Raw genomic sequence first — 17,889 nt, 5'->3', positions numbered from 1 at the left:
TTCTGAAGTACAGTCTAAATATGATCCCTCTTGGTCGCCATCTCTCTGGATCTGGTAGCACAGTGGTTAGCACGGCCGCCTCACGGTGCCAGAGACCCGGGTTCGATTCAAACTCCACACGGACAGTAACCCAGAGCCGGGATCGAACCTGGTACGTCGGCGCTGTGAGGCAGCAGGGCTAACCAACTGTGCCACCGTGCTGCCCTTGTCCTGTATAACGTTTCTGATACGTCCATTGACACATAGAACATAGAACAATACAGCGCAGTACAGGCCCTTCGACCCACGATGTTGCACCAAAACAAAAGCCATCTAACCTACACTATACCATTATCATCCATATGTTTATCCAATAAACTTTTAAATGCCCTCAATGTTGGCGAGTTCACTACTGTAGCAGGTAGGGCATTCCACGGCCTCACTACTCTTTGCGTAAAGAACCTACCTCTGACCTCTGTCCTATATCTATTACCCCTCAGTTTAAAGCTATGTCCCCTCGTGCTAGCCATTTCCATCCGCGGGAGAAGGCTCTCACTGTCCACCCTATCTAACCCCCTGATCATTTTGTATGCCTCTATTAAGTCTCCTCTTAACTTTCTTCTCTCCAATGAAAACAACCTCAAGTCCATCAGCCTTTCCTCATAAGATTTTCCCTCCATACCAGGCAACATCCTGGTAAATCTCCTCTGCACCCGCTCCAAAGCCTCCACGTCCTTCCTATAATGCGGTGACCAGAACTGTACGCAATACTCCAAATGCGGCCGTACCAGAGTTCTGTACAGCTGCAACATGACCTCCTGACTCCGGAACTCAATCCCTCTACCAATAAAGGCCAACACTCCAAAGGCCTTCTTCACAACCCTATCAACCTGGGTGGCAACTTTCAGGGATCTATGTACATGTACACCTAGATCCCTCTGCTCATCCACACTTCCAAGAACTTTACCATTAGCCAAATATTCCACATTCCTGTTATTCCTTCCAAAGTGAATCACCTCACACTTCTCTACATTAAACTCCATTTGCCACCTCTCAGCCCAGCTCTGCAGCTTATCTATATCCCTCTGTAACCTGCTACATCCTTCCACACTATCGACAACACCACCGACTTTAGTATCGTCTCCAAATTTACTCACCCACCCTTCTGCGCCTTCCTCTAGGTCATTGATAAAAATGACAAACAGCAACGGCCCCAGAACAGATCCTTGTGGTACTCCACTTGTAACTGAACTCCATTCTGAACATTTCCCATCAACCACCATCCTCTGTCTTCTTTCAGCGAGCCAATTTCTGATCCACATCTCTAAATCACCCTCAATCCCCAGCCTCCGTATTTTCTGCAATAGCCTACCGTGGGGAACCTTATCAAACGCTTTGCTGAAATCCATATACACCACATCAACTGCTCTACCCTCGTCTACCTGTTCAGTCACCTTCTCAAAGAACTCGATAAGGTTTGTGAGGCATGACCTACCCTTCACAAAGCCATGCTGACTATCCCTGATCATATTATTCCTATCTAGATGATTATAAATCTTGTCTCTTATAATCCCCTCCAAGACTTTACCCACTACAGACGTGAGGCTCACCGGTCTATAGTTGCCGGGGTTGTCTCTGCTCCCCTTTTTGAACAAAGGGACCACATTTGCTATCCTCCAGTCCTCTGGCACTATTCCTGTAGCCAATGATGACATAAAAATCAAAGCCAAAGGTCCAGCAATCTCTTCCCTGGCCTCCCAGAGAATCCTAGGATAAATCCCATCAGGTCCCGGGGACTTATCTATTTTCAGCCTGTCCAGAATTGCCAACACCTCTTCCCTACGTACCTCAATGCCATCTATTCTATTAGCCTGGGTCTCAGCATTCTCCTCCACAACATTATCTTTTTCCTGAGTGAATACTGACGAAAAATATTCATTTAGTATCTCTTCAGACTCCACACACAACTTCCCATCCCTGTCCTTGACTGGTCCTACTCTTTCCCTAGTCATTCGCTTATTCCTGACATACCTATAGAAAGCTTTTGGGGTTTCCTTGATCCTACCTGCCAAATACTTCTCATGTCCCCTCCTTGCTCGTCTTAGCTCTCTCTTTAGATCCTTCCTCGCTACCTTGTAACTATCCATCGCCCCAACTGAAACTTCACACCTCATCTTCACATAGGCCTCCTTCTTCCTCTTAACAAGAGATTCCACTTCTTTGGTAAACCACGGTTCCCTCGCTCGACGCCTTCCTCCCTGCCTGACCGGTACATACTTATCAAGAACACGCAGTAGCTGATCCTTGAACAAGCTCCACTTATCCAGTGTGCCCAACACTTGCAGCCTACTTCTCCACCTTATCCCCCCCAAGTCACGTCTAATGGCATCATAATTGCCCTTCCCCCAGCTATAACTCTTGCCCTGCGGTGTATACTTATCCCTTTCCATCATTAACGTAAACGTCACCGAATTGTGGTCACTGTCCCCAAAGTGCTCTCCTACCTCCAAATCCAACACCTGGCCTGGTTCATTACCCAAAACCAAATCCAACGTGGCCTCGCCTCTTGTTGGCCTGTCAACATATTGCGTCAGGAAACCCTCCTGCACACACTGTACTCGAACTATATCTTTTCCAGTCAATATTTGGAAAGTTAAAGTCTCCCATAATAACTACCCTGTTACTTTCGCTCTTATCCAGGATCATCCTCGCCAATCTTTCCTCTACATCCCTAGAACTATTTGGAGGCCTATAGAAGACTCCCAACAGGGTGACCTCTCCTTTCATGTTTCTAACCTCAGCCCATACTACCTCGGAAGATGAGTCCCCATCTAGCATCCTCTCCGCCACCGTAATACTGCTCTTGACTAGCAGCGCCACACCTCCCCCTCTTTTGCCTCCTTCTCTGAGCTCACTAAAACACCTAAACCCCGGAACCTGCAACATCCATTCCTGTCCCTGCTCTATCCATGTCTCCGAAATGGCCACAACATCGAAGTCCCAGGTACCAACCCATGCTGCCAGTTCCCCTACCTTATTTCGTATACTCCTGGCATTGAAGTAGACACACTTCAAACCACCTACCTGAACACTGGCCCCCTCCTGCGACGTCAAATCTGTGCTCCTGACCTCTATACTCTCATTCTCCCTTACCCTAAAACTACAATCCAGGTTCCCATGCCCCTGCTGCATTAGTTTAAACCCCCCCAAAGAGCACTAACAAATCTCCCCCCCAGGATATTTGTGCCCCTCAGGTTCAGATGTAGACCATCCTGTCTGTAGAGGTCCCACCTTCCCCAGAAAGAGCCCCTGTTATCCAGAAATCTGAATCCTTCCCGCCTGCACCATCCCTGTAGCCACGTGTTTGATTGCTCTCTCTCCCTATTCCTCATCTCACTATCACGTGGCACAGGCAACAACCCAGAGGTAACAACTCTGTTTGTTCTAGTTCTGAGCTTCCATCCTAGCTCCCTGAAAGCCTGCCTGACATCCTTGTCCCCTTTCCTACCTATGTTGTTCGTGTCAATGTGGACCACGACTTGGGGCTGCTCCCCCTCCCCCCTAAGGACGTGGAAAACACGATCCGAGACATCACGTACCCTTGCACCTGGGAGGCAACATACCAAACGTGAGTCTCTCACGCTCCCACAAAATCTCCTATCTGTGCCCCTGACTATCGAGTCCCCAATTACTAATGCTCTGCTCCTCTCCCCCCTTCCCTTCTGAGCAACAGGGACAGACACCGTGCCAGAGGCCCGTACCCCATGGCTTACCCCTGGTAAGTCTCTCCCCCCCCCCCCCCCCCCCCCCACAAGTATCCAAAGCGGTATACTTGTTTCTCAGGGGAACGACCGCAGGGGATCCCTGCACTGACTGCTTCTTCCCAGTCCCTCTTACAGTTACCCATCTATCTCCAATCTTTGGTGTAACTAATTCCCTGAAGCTGCTATCTATGCCTCCCGAATGATCCGAAGTTCTTCCAGCTCCAGTTCCCTAACTCGGTCTTGGAGGAGCTGGAGATGGCAGCACTTCCTGCAGGTAAAATCAGCAGGGACACTAACGGCATCCCTCACCTCAAACATCCTGCAGGAGGAACATTGCACTCCCTTCCCTGCCATCCCTCTAACTTTCTACCAAGATCTGGCTAACAACTAAATTAAATTTTAAAAAAATAATAATAATAATAAAATATGGTACTTACCTCAGACCAATGGGTTTTATTATTAGGTTAGAGGAAGAGGGCGGGTGGGAGACACTACACGTGTAGTGTCTCGGGTTTCCTCTCCACCAGAATTTATTGGTGAGGGTCTTCCCAGAAGTCCGCGGGTCGAACTTCCTGTTCCCGCCTTAAACACTAAAAAATGTTTTAAAAAACAGCAAAGAGGGACCGAAAAACGGGACCAGGTAAGTGTTTACCGCTGAGATTGACTAGCCTGCTCCTGTGAAGGTCTCCCAGAAATCACTAACGCACCGCTCCCGCTGAAATCGACTGGCCTGCTCCTGCAAAGACAAGTGTTTTTAAAGGAGAAACTTACCTCCCAGAAATCACTTGCGCACTGCTCCCGCTGAAATTGACTAACCTGCTCTGCTCCCGCTGAAATCGACTGGCCTGCTCCTGCAAAGACAAGTGTTTTTATGCTCCAGTGTCCTGTACAGAGTTGCGGATACGTCCATTGACACATTCTCCAGAGTCCTGTACAGCGTTGCGGATACGTCCATTGACACATTCTCCAGTGTCCTGTACAGAGTTGCGGATACGTCCATTGACACATGCTCCAGTGTCCTGTACAGAGTTGCGGATACGTCCATTGACACATTCTCCAGAGTCCTGTACAGAGTTTCGGATACGTCCATTGACACATTCTCCAGTGTCCTGTACAGAGTTGCGGATACGTCCATTGACACATGCTCCAGTGTCCTGTACAGCGTTGCGGATATGTCCATTGACACATTCTCCAGTGTCCTGTACAGCGTTGCGGATACGTCCATTGACACATTCTCCAGTGTCCTGTACAGCGTTGCGGATATGTCCATTGACACATTCTCCAGTGTCCTGTACAGAGTTGCGGATACGTCCATTGACACATGCTCCAGTGTCCTGTATAAAGTTGCGGATACGTCCATTGACACATTCTCCAGTGCCCTGTACAGCGTTGCGGATACGTCCATTGACACATGCTCCAGTGTCCTGTACAGAGTTGCGGATACGTCCATTGACACATTCTCCAGTGTCCTGTACAGAGTTGCGGCTACGTCCATTGACACATGCTCCAGTGTCCTGTACAGCGTTGCGGATACGTCCATTGACACATTCTCCAGTGCCCTGTACAGCGTTGCGGATACGTCCATTGACACATTCTCCAGTGTCCTGTACAAAGTTGCGGATACGTCCATTGACACATGCTCCAGTGTCCTGTACAGAGTTGCGGATACGTCCATTGACACATTCTCCAGTGTCCTGTACAAAGTTGCGGATACGTCCATTGACACATGCTCCAGTGTCCTGTACAGAGTTGCGGATACGTCCATTGACACATTCTCCAGTGTCCTGTACAGCGTTGCGGCTACGTCCATTGACACATTCTCCAGTGTCCTGTATAAAGTTGCGGCTACGTCCATTGACACATGCTCCAGTGTCCTGTACAGCGTTGCGGCTACGTCCATTGACACATTCTCCAGTGCCTGTACAGAGTTGCGGATATGTCCATTGACACATGCTCCAGTGTCCTGTACAGAGTTGCGGATACGTCCATTGACACATGCTCCAGTGTCCTGTACAGAGTTGCGGATACGTCCATTGACACATTCTCCAGTGTCCTGTACAGAGTTGCGGATACGTCCATTGACACATGCTCCAGTGTCCTGTACAGAGTTGCGGATACGTCCATTGACACATGCTCCAGTGTCCTGTACAGAGTTGCGGATACGTCCATTGACACATTCTCCAGTGTCCTGTACAGAGTTGCGGATACGTCCATTGACACATTCTCCAGTGTCCTGTATAAAGTTGCGGATATGTCCATTGACACATTCTCCAGTGTCCTGTATAAAGTTGCGGATACGTCCATTGACACATTCTCCAGTGTCCTGTACAGCGTTGCGGATACGTCCATTGACACATGGTCCAGTGTCCTGTACAGCGTTGCGGATACGTCCATTGACACATTCTCCAGTGTCCTGTACAGCGTTGCGGATACGTCCATTGACACATTCTCCAGTGTCCTGTACAGCGTTGCGGATATGTCCATTGACACATTCTCCAGTGTCCTGTACAGAGTTGCGGATACGTCCATTGACACATTCTCCAGTGTCCTGTACAGAGTTGCGGATACGTCCATTGACACATGCTCCAGTGTCCTGTACAGAGTTGCGGATACGTCCATTGACACATGCTCCAGTGTCCTGTACAAAGTTGCGGCTACGTCCATTGACACATGCTCCAGTGTCCTGTACAGCGTTGCGGCTACGTCCATTGACACATTCTCCAGTGCCTGTACAGAGTTGCGGATATGTCCATTGACACATGCTCCAGTGTCCTGTACAGAGTTGCGGATACGTCCATTGACACATGCTCCAGTGTCCTGTACAGAGTTGCGGATACGTCCATTGACACATTCTCCAGTGTCCTGTACAGAGTTGCGGATACGTCCATTGACACATGCTCCAGTGTCCTGTACAGAGTTGCGGATACGTCCATTGACACATTTTCCAGTGTCCTGTATAAAGTTGCGGATACGTCCATTGACACATTCTCCAGTGTCCTGTATAAAGTTGTGAATACGTCCATTGACACATTCTCCAGTGTCCTGTATAAAGTTGCGGATACGTCCATTGACACATTCTCCAGTGTCCTGTATAAAGTTGTGGATACGTCCATTGACACATTCTCCAGTGTCCTGTATAAAGTTGCGGATACGTCCATTGACACATGCTCCAGTGTCCTGTACAGAGTTGCGGATACGTCCATTGACACATTCTCCAGTGTCCTGTACAGCGTTGCGGATACGTCCATTGACACATTCTCCAGTGTCCTGTACAGCGTTGCGGATATGTCCATTGACACATTCTCCAGTGTCCTGTACAGAGTTGCGGATACGTCCATTGACACATTCTCCAGTGTCCTGTACAGAGTTGCGGATACGTCCATTGACACATGCTCCAGTGTCCTGTACAGAGTTGCGGATACGTCCATTGACACATGCTCCAGTGTCCTGTACAAAGTTGCGGCTACGTCCATTGACACATTCTCCAGTGTCCTGTACAGCGTTGCGGATACGTCCATTGACACATGCTCCAGTGTCCTGTACAGAGTTGCGGATACGTCCATTGACACATGCTCCAGTGTCCTGTATAAAGTTGCGGATACGTCCATTGACACATATATCTGTGCGAGTTGGGCGGGGGCGTCATTAAGAAATATTGCGGTTTGTCTGTTAAAACTACTTCAACATCATTAATGACCGGACGCGGGAAGACATTTTTCTTTGAAACCTGTGAAGCTGGAGGTTGTACTTGGGGACATCTCCGGCTTGCCTGCAGACAAAGCGAACTGCCATGTTTGCGTGACACCGTTCGCGCCTCGAGCCGTTTTGGCGCCCGGGCACCGGCAGGATGTTATGGCACCACGCCGCTACCCTCCGGATTGTGCCACGATCCCAGTTGATGTTGTGCTTGGATGGGAAGATCCCAGAACGGAACCCTGGCACAAAAGCGTTAATTTTTCCTTTTTGGAAACAAGGAGGAACAGAGTCACTAGACCGCCAATTAGTTTCCGCAACGAGAAAAAATGTTCATTAGATGTGAAAAGTTGGATTATTAGATAATACTTCTTTACTCCCCCCCCCCCCCCTTATCTTAACACATACACAAAGGTTTAAAGATGAATATGGATTACACTGTGCATCGTAAGCTACAATGGTCTCACTAACACAAAAAGTCCCTTTTAAGCACACAGGTAGACAGTGGTCAAACACATGCACTCCACCCTGAACCCAGGTTAGTGTCTGTGGCAATTTTCAGTGTCCCCCCCTGTTATGGGTCAGGGTTTAGAGAACCCCAATATGTATCATGGAGTTCACCTGACCCACAACTTTTAATAGATTGTGGTGTGGGGAGTACACGGCCCACTCTACAGGTGTGGGACAGCAGAAATGGAAAAGTATTTTTTATAGCAAAACAATGTTTATTCTATGTACTCAAGTTAACCTTTTTAAAACATACAGTGAACATCTCAGCAACCATAATTTCAAATACAACCCCCAAAGAATACAACACTAAGTAATCCTGAATAACTTCCCAAACAACATCCAGAAGACAAAAGAAACACCTTTTAACAGAAGCACATCAGGTTTACATTCACTACTGAGAACATTTATAATTCTGAATTCACCAAATGGTCAAGAGATAGTCTTTTCATGGCAGAGAGATCAACAGTACGCCTGCTTTGGCTGGCTTCAGCTCCAACACTGAAAAAACAAAAACAAAAAAAACAGACACACCCAAGCTTTTCTCAAAGTGAATCTAAAAAGCAGAGCTAGAGCTCAGCTCCACCCACACTCTGACATCACTGCAGTAACATGAGCAGCCAAACATGTCTTAAAGTGACATTCTCATGACACCCCAGATGATGACCACATGAGAGCTTCCAAACTCTATTCCTAAAAACATGCTTCAAAATCTTCTCTCTTAATAACGCTTTCCCTTTGTGGTCTGTGTCCCAAAATCCAGTCCAGGTCGTACAAATGACTCTTTTAAACAAATCATCCGCTCCGCTTTTGACAGCGTTTCAAGGAGTAATACAAAGAACAAAGATAAGTACAGCATAGGAACAGGCCCTTCGGCCCTCCAAGCCCGTGCCGACCATACTGCCCGACTAAACTACGATCTTCTACACTTCCTGGGTCCGTATCCCTCTATTCCCATCCTATTCTGGTTTAGCACACTGGGCTAAATCGCTGGCTTTTAAAGCAGACCAAGGCAGGCCAGCAGCACGGTTCGATTCCCGTACCAGCCTCCCCGAACAGGCGCCGGAATGTGGCGACTAGGGGCTTTTCACAGTAACTTCATTGAAGCCTACTCGTGACAATAAGTGATTTTCATATTCATGTATTTGTCAAGATGCCTCTTAAATGTCACTAACGTCCCTGCTTCCACCACCTCCTCCGGCAGCGAATTCCAGGCACCCACTACCCTCTGTAAAAAAACTTGCCTCGTCCATCTACTCTAAACCTTGCCCCTCGCACCTTAAACCTATGCCCCCTAGTAATTGACCCCTCTACCCTGGGGAAAAGCCTCCGACTATCCACTCTGTCTATGCCCCTCATAATTTTATAGACCTCTATCAGGTCTCCCCTCAACCTCCTTCGTTCCAGTGAGAACAAACCGAGTTTATTCAACCGCTCCTCATAGCTAATGCCCTCCATACCAGGCAACATTCTGGTAAATCTCTTCTGCACCCTCTCTAAAGCCTCCACATCCTTCTGGTAGTGTGGCGACCAGAATTGAACTCTATACTCCAAGTGTGGCCTAACTAAGGTTCTATACAGCTGCAACATGACTTGCCAATTCTTATACTCAATGTCCCGGCCAATGAAAGCAAGCATGCCGTATGCCTTCTTGACTACCTTGATATCAGGAAACACTTCCACACACAAAAGTGTGTTTTTTTTAATTTAGAGTACCCAATTCATTTTTTCCAGTTAAGGGGCAATTTACCGTGGCCAATCCACCTAACCTGCACATCTTTGGGTTGTGGGGGTGAAACCCACGCAAACATGCAGAGAATGTGGAAACTCCACACGGACAGTGACCCAGGGCCGGGATTCGAACCTGGGACCTCGGCGCCGTGAGGCAGCAATGCTAACCACTGCGCCACCGTGCTGCCCGTCGAAGGCTTTTTAAGACTACTTCAAATTTGTCAGAGGTGCCATCCATGCCCACCTTGGAATAACGTCATCTGCCACCGTTCCGACAAAGTAAAGTGACGTGCTGACCAATTCCGCGTCAGACATGTTGTCCAGTTCGGAATCAACTTGGAGCCTCAAGAATCTTTTTTTTCTCCAAAAGTGTTCAGGTTGGTGTTTAGTTTGGCTCCTCCCACGTGTCCAAAGCTCCTGGGTTGCGTAATTTTAGGATCCAAGGCTTTTCTATAAGCTTTTCGGTGGTTTGTCCGATGTTTAAACTTTCCCTTTCGGCATTTGAAGCAATCGTGCGCTGTTCTGTCTCTCACTGGGGTCACTGACCCTGAGGGGCCCCAAACTAGACTTGGCTCTCTTGTGAAGCTGTCGAAACCCGCTTCGCGTTAAAAGCTGCCGTGTCTTACCACGTCGTGCAGTTTTGCCACCGCTTTAACGAGCCTGGCATTTAATCTTCTTTGAAGGAGTGCTACCGATGTAGCCCCACACACAAAACCTCACCGGCCTGAATACGACAGGAGTCAGGGTAATCGAATAGCCGGTGATAAAGAGCAAAGAACAATACAGCACAGGACCAGGCCCTTCAGCCCTCCAAACCTGTACTGGTCTTAATACCAACCTTGGCCAAATCCCTCAGCACTTCCTTGTGCCATGTCCCTCTATCCCCGTCCTATCCATGTGTTTGTCGAGATGCCTTTTGAACGCCGTTAATGTATCTGCTTCCACAGCCTCCCCTGGCAACGCGTTCCAGGCACTCACCACCCTCTGTGTAAAAAACCTGCCTCGCACATCTCCTCTAAACTGTGCCCCACGGACCTTAAACCTCTGCCCCCTGGTGACTGACCCCTCCGCCCTGGGAAAGAGTGCCTGCCCATCCACTCTATCCATGCCCCTCATAATCTTGTAGACCTTTGTCAGGTCGCCCCTCAACCTCCGTCTTTCTAATGAAAACAGTCCGAGTCTATTCAGCCCCTCCACATCGCTAACACCCTCCAGACCAGCCAACCTCCTGGTAAACCTCCTCTGCACCCTCTCCAAAGCCTCCACATCCTTCTGGTTGCGTGATAGAAATTTGGGTCAGCGGCAGCTTGGGGGACGGGGACGGACAAGCTGTGTGATGATTGGGTGAAAGATTGAAGCCTATATGTTCTAATCAGTAATGCTTTCATTCCCACCCTGCTCCCCCCCCCCCCTGCCATTCTCCCCACCCCCCACCCCTCCACCAATCCCCACCTCGCCCCCGCCCTATGCAGAGATCGCTGATTATGCCGAGGTGGACGAGACACAACCTCCAGTTGACCTTCGCACCCTGCTAGAACCACGAGGTCAGGAGGTCAAACTCCCAGAAGCCAAGGCTGAACCGCAAGAGGTCGTAGAGGCTGTGCCCCTTGACGCGAGGCCTGAGCACCCCGAATCCCTGGCGAAGGCCCCACGCAAATACATTAAGCCCAAACGCCAGTACAAAGTATTCGGAAAGCTACTGGAATTCAGTGTCCTGGAGGTGCCCCCCCAGGTCATGTGTGTCGCCCCCCTGCACCAGGAAACGTCCCCGAGACGTCCCCGCAAGTACAAGAGACTAGCGGGTAAAAGCACGCTCACCATGGCCTTCAGCACCATCCATCCAGCTGGGGCGGACCACTGGGGCGTCTTGGGGAGCAGCAGTGGCCAGCTTCTCATCACCCCAAAGGTGCTAACAAAGCAGCAGGGGACGTCAGTGAACCGCCAGGCAGCAGTGCTTGCTCCCTCTACACCAGCCACATCCGCACCCCAAGGACCGGAAACCGTCCCTTCGATGAGTCCTCAACCCGTCACTCCGCAGAGAGCAACTGAACCCGAACAATCCGAGCCCGTCACTCCTCAGGGAGCAACTGAACCCCCAAAGTCTGAGTCCGTCACTCCACAGAGCGAGACTGAACCCCCAAAGTCTGAGTCCGTCACTCCGCAGAGAGCAACTGAACCCCCAAAATCTGAGTCCGTCACCCCGCAGAGCGAGACTGAACCCCCAAAGTCTGAGTCCGTCACTCCACAGAGCGAGACTGAACCCCCAAAGTCTGAGTCCGTCACTCCACAGAATGGGACTGAACCCCCACAATTCGAGTCCGTCACTCCTCAGGGAGCAACTGAACCCCCAAAGTCTGAGTCCGTCACTCCGCAGAGTGGGACTGAACCCCCACAATCCGAGTCCGTCACTCCTCAGGGAGCAACTGAACCCCCAAAGTCTGAGTCCGTCACTCCGCAGAGAGCAACTGAACCCCCAAAATCTGAGTTTGTCACTCCGCAGAGCGAGACTGAACCCCCAAAGTCTGAGTCCGTCACTCCGCAGAGCGAGACTGAATCCCCAAAGTCTGAGTCCGTCACTCCGCAGAGAGTAACTGAACCCCCAAAGTCTGAGTCCGTCACTCCGCAGAGAGACACTAAACCCCCAAAGTCTGAGTCCGTCACTCCGCAGAGAGTTACTGAACCCCCAAAGTCTGAGTCCGTCACTCCACAGACCGAGACTGAACCCCCAAAGTCTGAGTCCGTCACTCCGCAGAGAGCAACTGAACCCCCAAAATCTGAGTCCGTCACCCTGCAGAGCGAGACTGAACCCCCAAAGTCTGAGTCCGTCACTCCACAGAGAGCAACTGAACCCCCAAAGTCTGAGTCCGTCACTCCGCAGAGAGCAACTGAACCCCCAAAGTCTGAGTCCGTCACTCCGCAGAGAGCAACTGAACCCCCAAAATCTGAGTCCGTCACTCCGCAGAGAGCAGCTGAGCCCCCAAAGTCTGAGTCCGTCATTCCTCAGGGAGCAACTGAACCCCCAAAATCTCAGTCCGTCACTCCGCAGGGAGCAATTGAACCCCCAAAATCTGAGTCCGTCACTCCGCAGAGAGCAACTGAACCCCCAAAATCTCAGTCCGTCACTCCGCAGAGAGCAATTGAACCCCCAAAATCTGAGTCTGTCACTCCGCAGAGAGCAACTGAACCCCCAAAGTCTGAGTCCGTCACTCCGCTGAGAGCAACTGAACCCCCAAAGTCTGAGTCCGTCACTCCGCAGAGAGAGACTGAACCCCCAAAGTCTGAGTCCGTCACTCCACAGACCGAGACTGAACCCCCAAAGTCTGAGTCCGTCACTCCGCAGAGAGCCACTGAACCCCCAAAATCTGAGTCCGTCACCCCGCAGAGCGAGACTGAACCCCCAAAGTCTGAGTCCGTCACTCCGCAGAGCGAGACTGAACCCCCAAAGTCTGAGTCCGTCACTCCACAGAGCGAGACTGAACCCCCAAAGTCTGAGTCCGTCACTCCGCAGAGAGCAACTGAACCCCCAAAATCTGAGCCCGTCACTCCGCAGAGCGAGACCGAACCCCCAAAGTCTGAGTCCGTCACTCCGCAGAGAGTTACTGAACCCCCAAAGTCTGAGTCCGTCACTCCACAGACCGAGACTGAACCCCCAAAGTCTGAGTCCGTCACTCCGCAGAGAGCAACTGAACCCCCAAAGTCTGAGTCCGTCACTCCACAGAGAGCAACTGAACCCCCAAAATCTGAGTCCGTCACTCCTCAGGGAGCAACTGAACCCCCAAAGTCTGAGTCCATCACTCAGCAGAGAGCAACTGAACCACCAAAATCTCAGTCCGTCACTCCGCAGAGAGCAATTGAACCCCCAAAATCTGAGTCTGTCACTCCGCAGAGAGCAACTGAACCCCCAAAGTCTGAGTCCGTCACCCCGCTGAGAGCAACTGAACCCCCAAAGTCTGGGTCAGTCACTCCGCAGAGAGTAACTGAACCCCCAAAATCTGAGTCCGTCACTCCGCAGAGAGCAACTGAACCCCCAAAGTCTGGGTCCGTCACTCCGCAGAGAGCAACTGAACCCCCAAAGTCTGGGTCCGTCACTCCGCAGAGAGTAACTGAACCCCCAAAGTCTGAGTCCGTCACTCCGCAGAGAGCAACTGAACCCCCAAAGTCTGGGTCCGTCACTCCGCAGAGAGCAACTGAACCCCCAAATTCTGGGTCCGTCACTCCGCAGAGAGTAACTGAACCCCCAAAGTCTGAGTCCGTCACTCCGCAGAGAGCAACTGAACCCCCAAAGTCTGGGTCCGTCACTCCGCAGAGAGTAACTGAACCCCCAAAATCTGAGTCCGTCACTCCGCAGAGAGCAACTGAACCCCCAGAATCTGAGTCCGTCATTCCGCAGAGAGCAACTGAACCCCCAAAGTCTGAGTCCATCACTCCAGAGAGCGTGACGGAACCCCCAAAATCTGAGTCCGTCACTCCCCAAAGAGCAACTGAACCCCCAAAGTCTGAGTCCGTCACATCGCTGAGAGCAACTGAACCCCCAAAGTCTGAGTCCGTCACTCCCCAAAGAGCAACTGAACCCCCAAAGTCTGAGTCCGTCACTCCGCCGAGAGCAACTGAACCCCCAAAGTCTGAGTCCATCACTCCAGAGAGCGTGACTGAACCCCCAAAATCTGAGTCCGTCACTCCCCAAAGAGCAACTGAACCCCCAAAGTCTGAGTCCGTCACTCCGCAGAATGGGACTGAACCCCCAAAGTCTGAGTCCGTCACTCCGCAGAGCGAGACTGAACCCCCAAAATCTGAGTCCGTCACTCCGCAGAGAGCAACTGAACTCCCAAAGTCTGAGTCCGTCACTCCGCAGAGAGCAACTGAACCCCCAAAGTCTGAGTCCGTCACTCCGCAGAGAGAGACTGAACCCCCAAAGTCTGACTCCGTCACTCCGCAGAGCGAGACCGAACCCCCAAAGTCTGAGTCCGTCACTCCGCAGAGCGAGACGGAACCCCCAAAGTCTGAGTCCGTCACTCCGCAGAGAGCAACTGAACCCCCAAAGTCTGAGTCCGTCACTCCACAGAGAGCAACTGAACCCCCAAAATCTGAGTCCGTCACTCCGCAGAGCGAGACCGAACCCCCAAAGTCTGAGTCCGTCACTCCGCAGAGAGCAACTGAACCCCCAAAGTCTGAGTCTGTCACTCCGCAGAGCGAGACTGAATCCCCAAAATCTGAGTCCGTCACTCCGCAGAGTGAGACTGAACCCCCAAAGTCTGAGTCCGTCACTCAGCAGAGAGTAACAGAACCCCCAAAGTCTGAGTCCGTCACTCTGCAGAGCGAGACTGAACCCCCAAAGTCTGAGTCCGTCACTCCGCAGAGCGAGACTGAACCCCCAAAGTCTGAGTCCGTCACTCTGCAGAGCGAGACTGAACCCCCAAAGTCTGAGTCCGTCACTCCGCAGAGAGCAACTGAACCCCCAAAATCCGAGTCCGTCACTCCGCAGAGAGCAATTGAACCCCCAAAGTCTGAGTCCGTCACTCCGCAGAACGAGACTGAACCCCCAAAATCCGAGTCCGTCACTCCTCAGGGAGCAACTGAACCCCCAAAGTCTGAGCCCGTCACTCCGCAGAGAGTAACTGAACCCCCAAAATCTGAGTCCGTCACTCCGCAGAGAGCAACTGAACCCCCAGAATCTGAGTCCGTCACTCCGCAGAGCGGGACTGAACCCTCGAAGTCTGAGTCCGTCACTCCGGTGAGCGTGACTGAACCCTCGAAGTCTGAGTCCGTCACTCCGGTGAGCGGGATTGAACCCCCAAAATGTGAGGTTATCACTCCGGAGAGAGCAACTGTACCCCAACATTCTGAACTCCAGGTGTCTGAACCCAAGGAATTTTCACCCCGGCAATTTGAATTCCGGGAATCCAGGGAATCAGAACTCCAGGAATCTGGATCCCAGGAACTAGCAAGTAAGCAACCTGAAACCGAGGAATCTGATTTCCGGGAATTTCCACCCCAGGAGTTTTCACCCTGGCTATTTCAATTCTGGGAATCTAGACCCCTGAAACCTCAATCCCAAAAAATCGAATTTAAGGAGTTTGAATTCCAGGAATCTGCACCTATGGATTCCGGGTCTAAGAACGCTGATCCCAAAGAATCTGAAATCCAGGAATCAGAATCCCAGGAATCTGCAACTGTGCAATCCGAATTCAAGGAAACTGAACTGCAGGAATCAGGTCCCCAGGAATCTGAATCCCAAAAATCGGAAACCCAGGAATCTGCGTTGAAGGATTCAGAATCCAAGGAATCTGATCCCAAAGAATCTAAAATCCAGGTATCTGCATCCCAGTTGTCTGAATCCAGAACATCAGAGCCTCAAAACTCAGAACTCCAGGACTCGGGAGTAACTGAATTCCAGGAATCTGCACTCAAGGATTCAGGGTCCCAGGAATCTGAGGCCAAGGAATCAGAAGTCCACGGATTGGAATGCGGGGAATCAGAGGCCCAGGATTCGGAACGGCAGGACACTGAATCCCAAGGGACGCAACCCCAAGATTCGGAACTCGAGGAATTGGAACACAACCCTCCGGAGAGAAGCCCTGATCCAGAGGGGTCGGAAATCGAGGAATCCGATCTCGAGGAGTCCGAACCCCGAGACTCGGAAAACGAGGAGACCGACGCCCAAGGGTCGGGCGATGAGGAATACGGACCTCGGGAAACGGAACTTGAGATTTACGAGCCGGAAGATTCGGAATCGGCCGAATCTGACCCCCCAGCCTCCGAGGCCGTCACTCCGGTCGGAGCAGAGGAACCCCTGATCCTGGAACTCCCCCCTCTTATGGAGGCCCCCGAGCCGCAAGAACCGGACGTTGACCCTCAAGGGGGAGCCGTCTCACCTCCGGGAACGGGACTCCCGAAAACGGGGTCCGCCACTTCGCAGGAAGCAGCGGGGGCCCCAAAATCCGAGTCCATCAATCTGGAGGGGGAAGCTGGACGCCGACATTCCGGGTCCGTCACTCCGCCGGGAGCGACGGGACGCCAAGGGTCTCGATCCAGAGAGGAACCAGACCCCGAAGGTCTGGGTGGCCCAGTCCAGGGGGGGGGGGGCAACTGATCCCGTACGTCTAGGGCCTGCACCTGAACCCCAGGAAGCAGAACCTTAATCCGGACTCCACAAATCCCGAGCGCTTCCTCCTTTCCCACCACACGTATCTCCCCGTACCCTTCCTCCTCAATCCCCAACCAAGACGGAAACAAACCCAGCCTCCCGACAGTATGAAGCCCCCACCCCCAATTCCAGAGAGCCCCCCAAGCACCCGAAGAACCAGCGACCACCACCCTTATCTGCATTGATTCGGTGTGTGCCCTGGACAGGACCTGAACCCCTTTCCCCAGTTGCCTCTTGACCCCCTTTCCCCAGCTGGTATAGCCCCCCCCCCCCCCAACCCCACAGCCCCTCGAAAGACGCAAATACCAAAGTAAATTGAGAAGCTAAACTAAAATGGAGATTATTGCAGACTGGCAAACGGTAGTTGAAGATCAGTCAAGAGAGAGTAGCCTCCTTGCCCCGGTGCCACCAAGGAGAGGCAGAGAGAGCAGGGGGCCAAGGCAATTGGAGGCCAGGTCTAACTCCAGAATCCCATGATTCCCCCCGACCAGAGCCTTCTCCGCAACCCCCCGCCCAAAACTGGACTGAGTGTGGGTGACACATCTCTCCCCGCCCACCCCCCCCACCCCCCCCCCCCCCCCCCCACACCCACCCACCACCTCCCCTTCACCATCTCTGTCATTTCACCCTGCCTCACCTCCCCACCTCGCGGCCATTTCGACAGCCACGAAACCTCGCGCCGACGCGCCCACCTGCCCACCCGGCGCCTCCCTCGAACCGGTGACCTTGCGACGAATGCTTTGACTTGACAAATAAAATCCTGTGCCTTGGGTTTCCCATCTAGCTTTGGCCTCTTGTCGGGCATTAAGCGCCGCCGCGTGTTGCGCGGGTCGGGAGCCGGCGCTCGAGCGGGTGCGTCCGTCGGGAAAGGGTGACGGGGCTGGGTCGGAAGGAAAGAAGAAGCCACCGGGTGGTAGCGGCCTTTAGAAGTACGGTAAGAAGCCTTACCACACCAGGTTAAAGTCCAACAGGTTTGTTTCAAACACTAGCTTTCGGAGCACTGCTCCTTCCTCAGAACCTCTTCATTCACCTGAGGAAGGAGCAGCGCTCCGAAAGCGAGTGATTCGAAAC

At 51.7% G+C, this 17,889-nt stretch overlaps 1 protein-coding gene across 1 annotated transcript in view; it reads left to right on the top strand.

Moving 5' to 3' along the window:
• The window catches only part of LOC140399966 (uncharacterized), a 28,635-nt gene extending 11,252 nt beyond the window's left edge, over nt 1-17,383 (top strand). Inside the window, exon 2 of the mRNA XM_072489459.1 lies at nt 11,147-17,383. Coding sequence (XP_072345560.1) covers nt 11,147-16,764 — 5,618 coding nt within the window. The 3' untranslated portion in view covers nt 16,765-17,383. The remainder of the gene's footprint in view (nt 1-11,146) is intronic.
• Nucleotides 17,384-17,889: the final 506 nt, after the last annotated feature.

The sequence above is a fragment of the Scyliorhinus torazame genome, chromosome 24 (genome assembly GCF_047496885.1).
Source record: "Scyliorhinus torazame isolate Kashiwa2021f chromosome 24, sScyTor2.1, whole genome shotgun sequence".
Taxonomy (NCBI): Eukaryota; Metazoa; Chordata; class Chondrichthyes; order Carcharhiniformes; family Scyliorhinidae; genus Scyliorhinus; species Scyliorhinus torazame.
The sequence above is the reverse complement of the archived record's forward strand: the minus strand, read 5'-3'. Positions and strand labels throughout refer to the sequence as shown.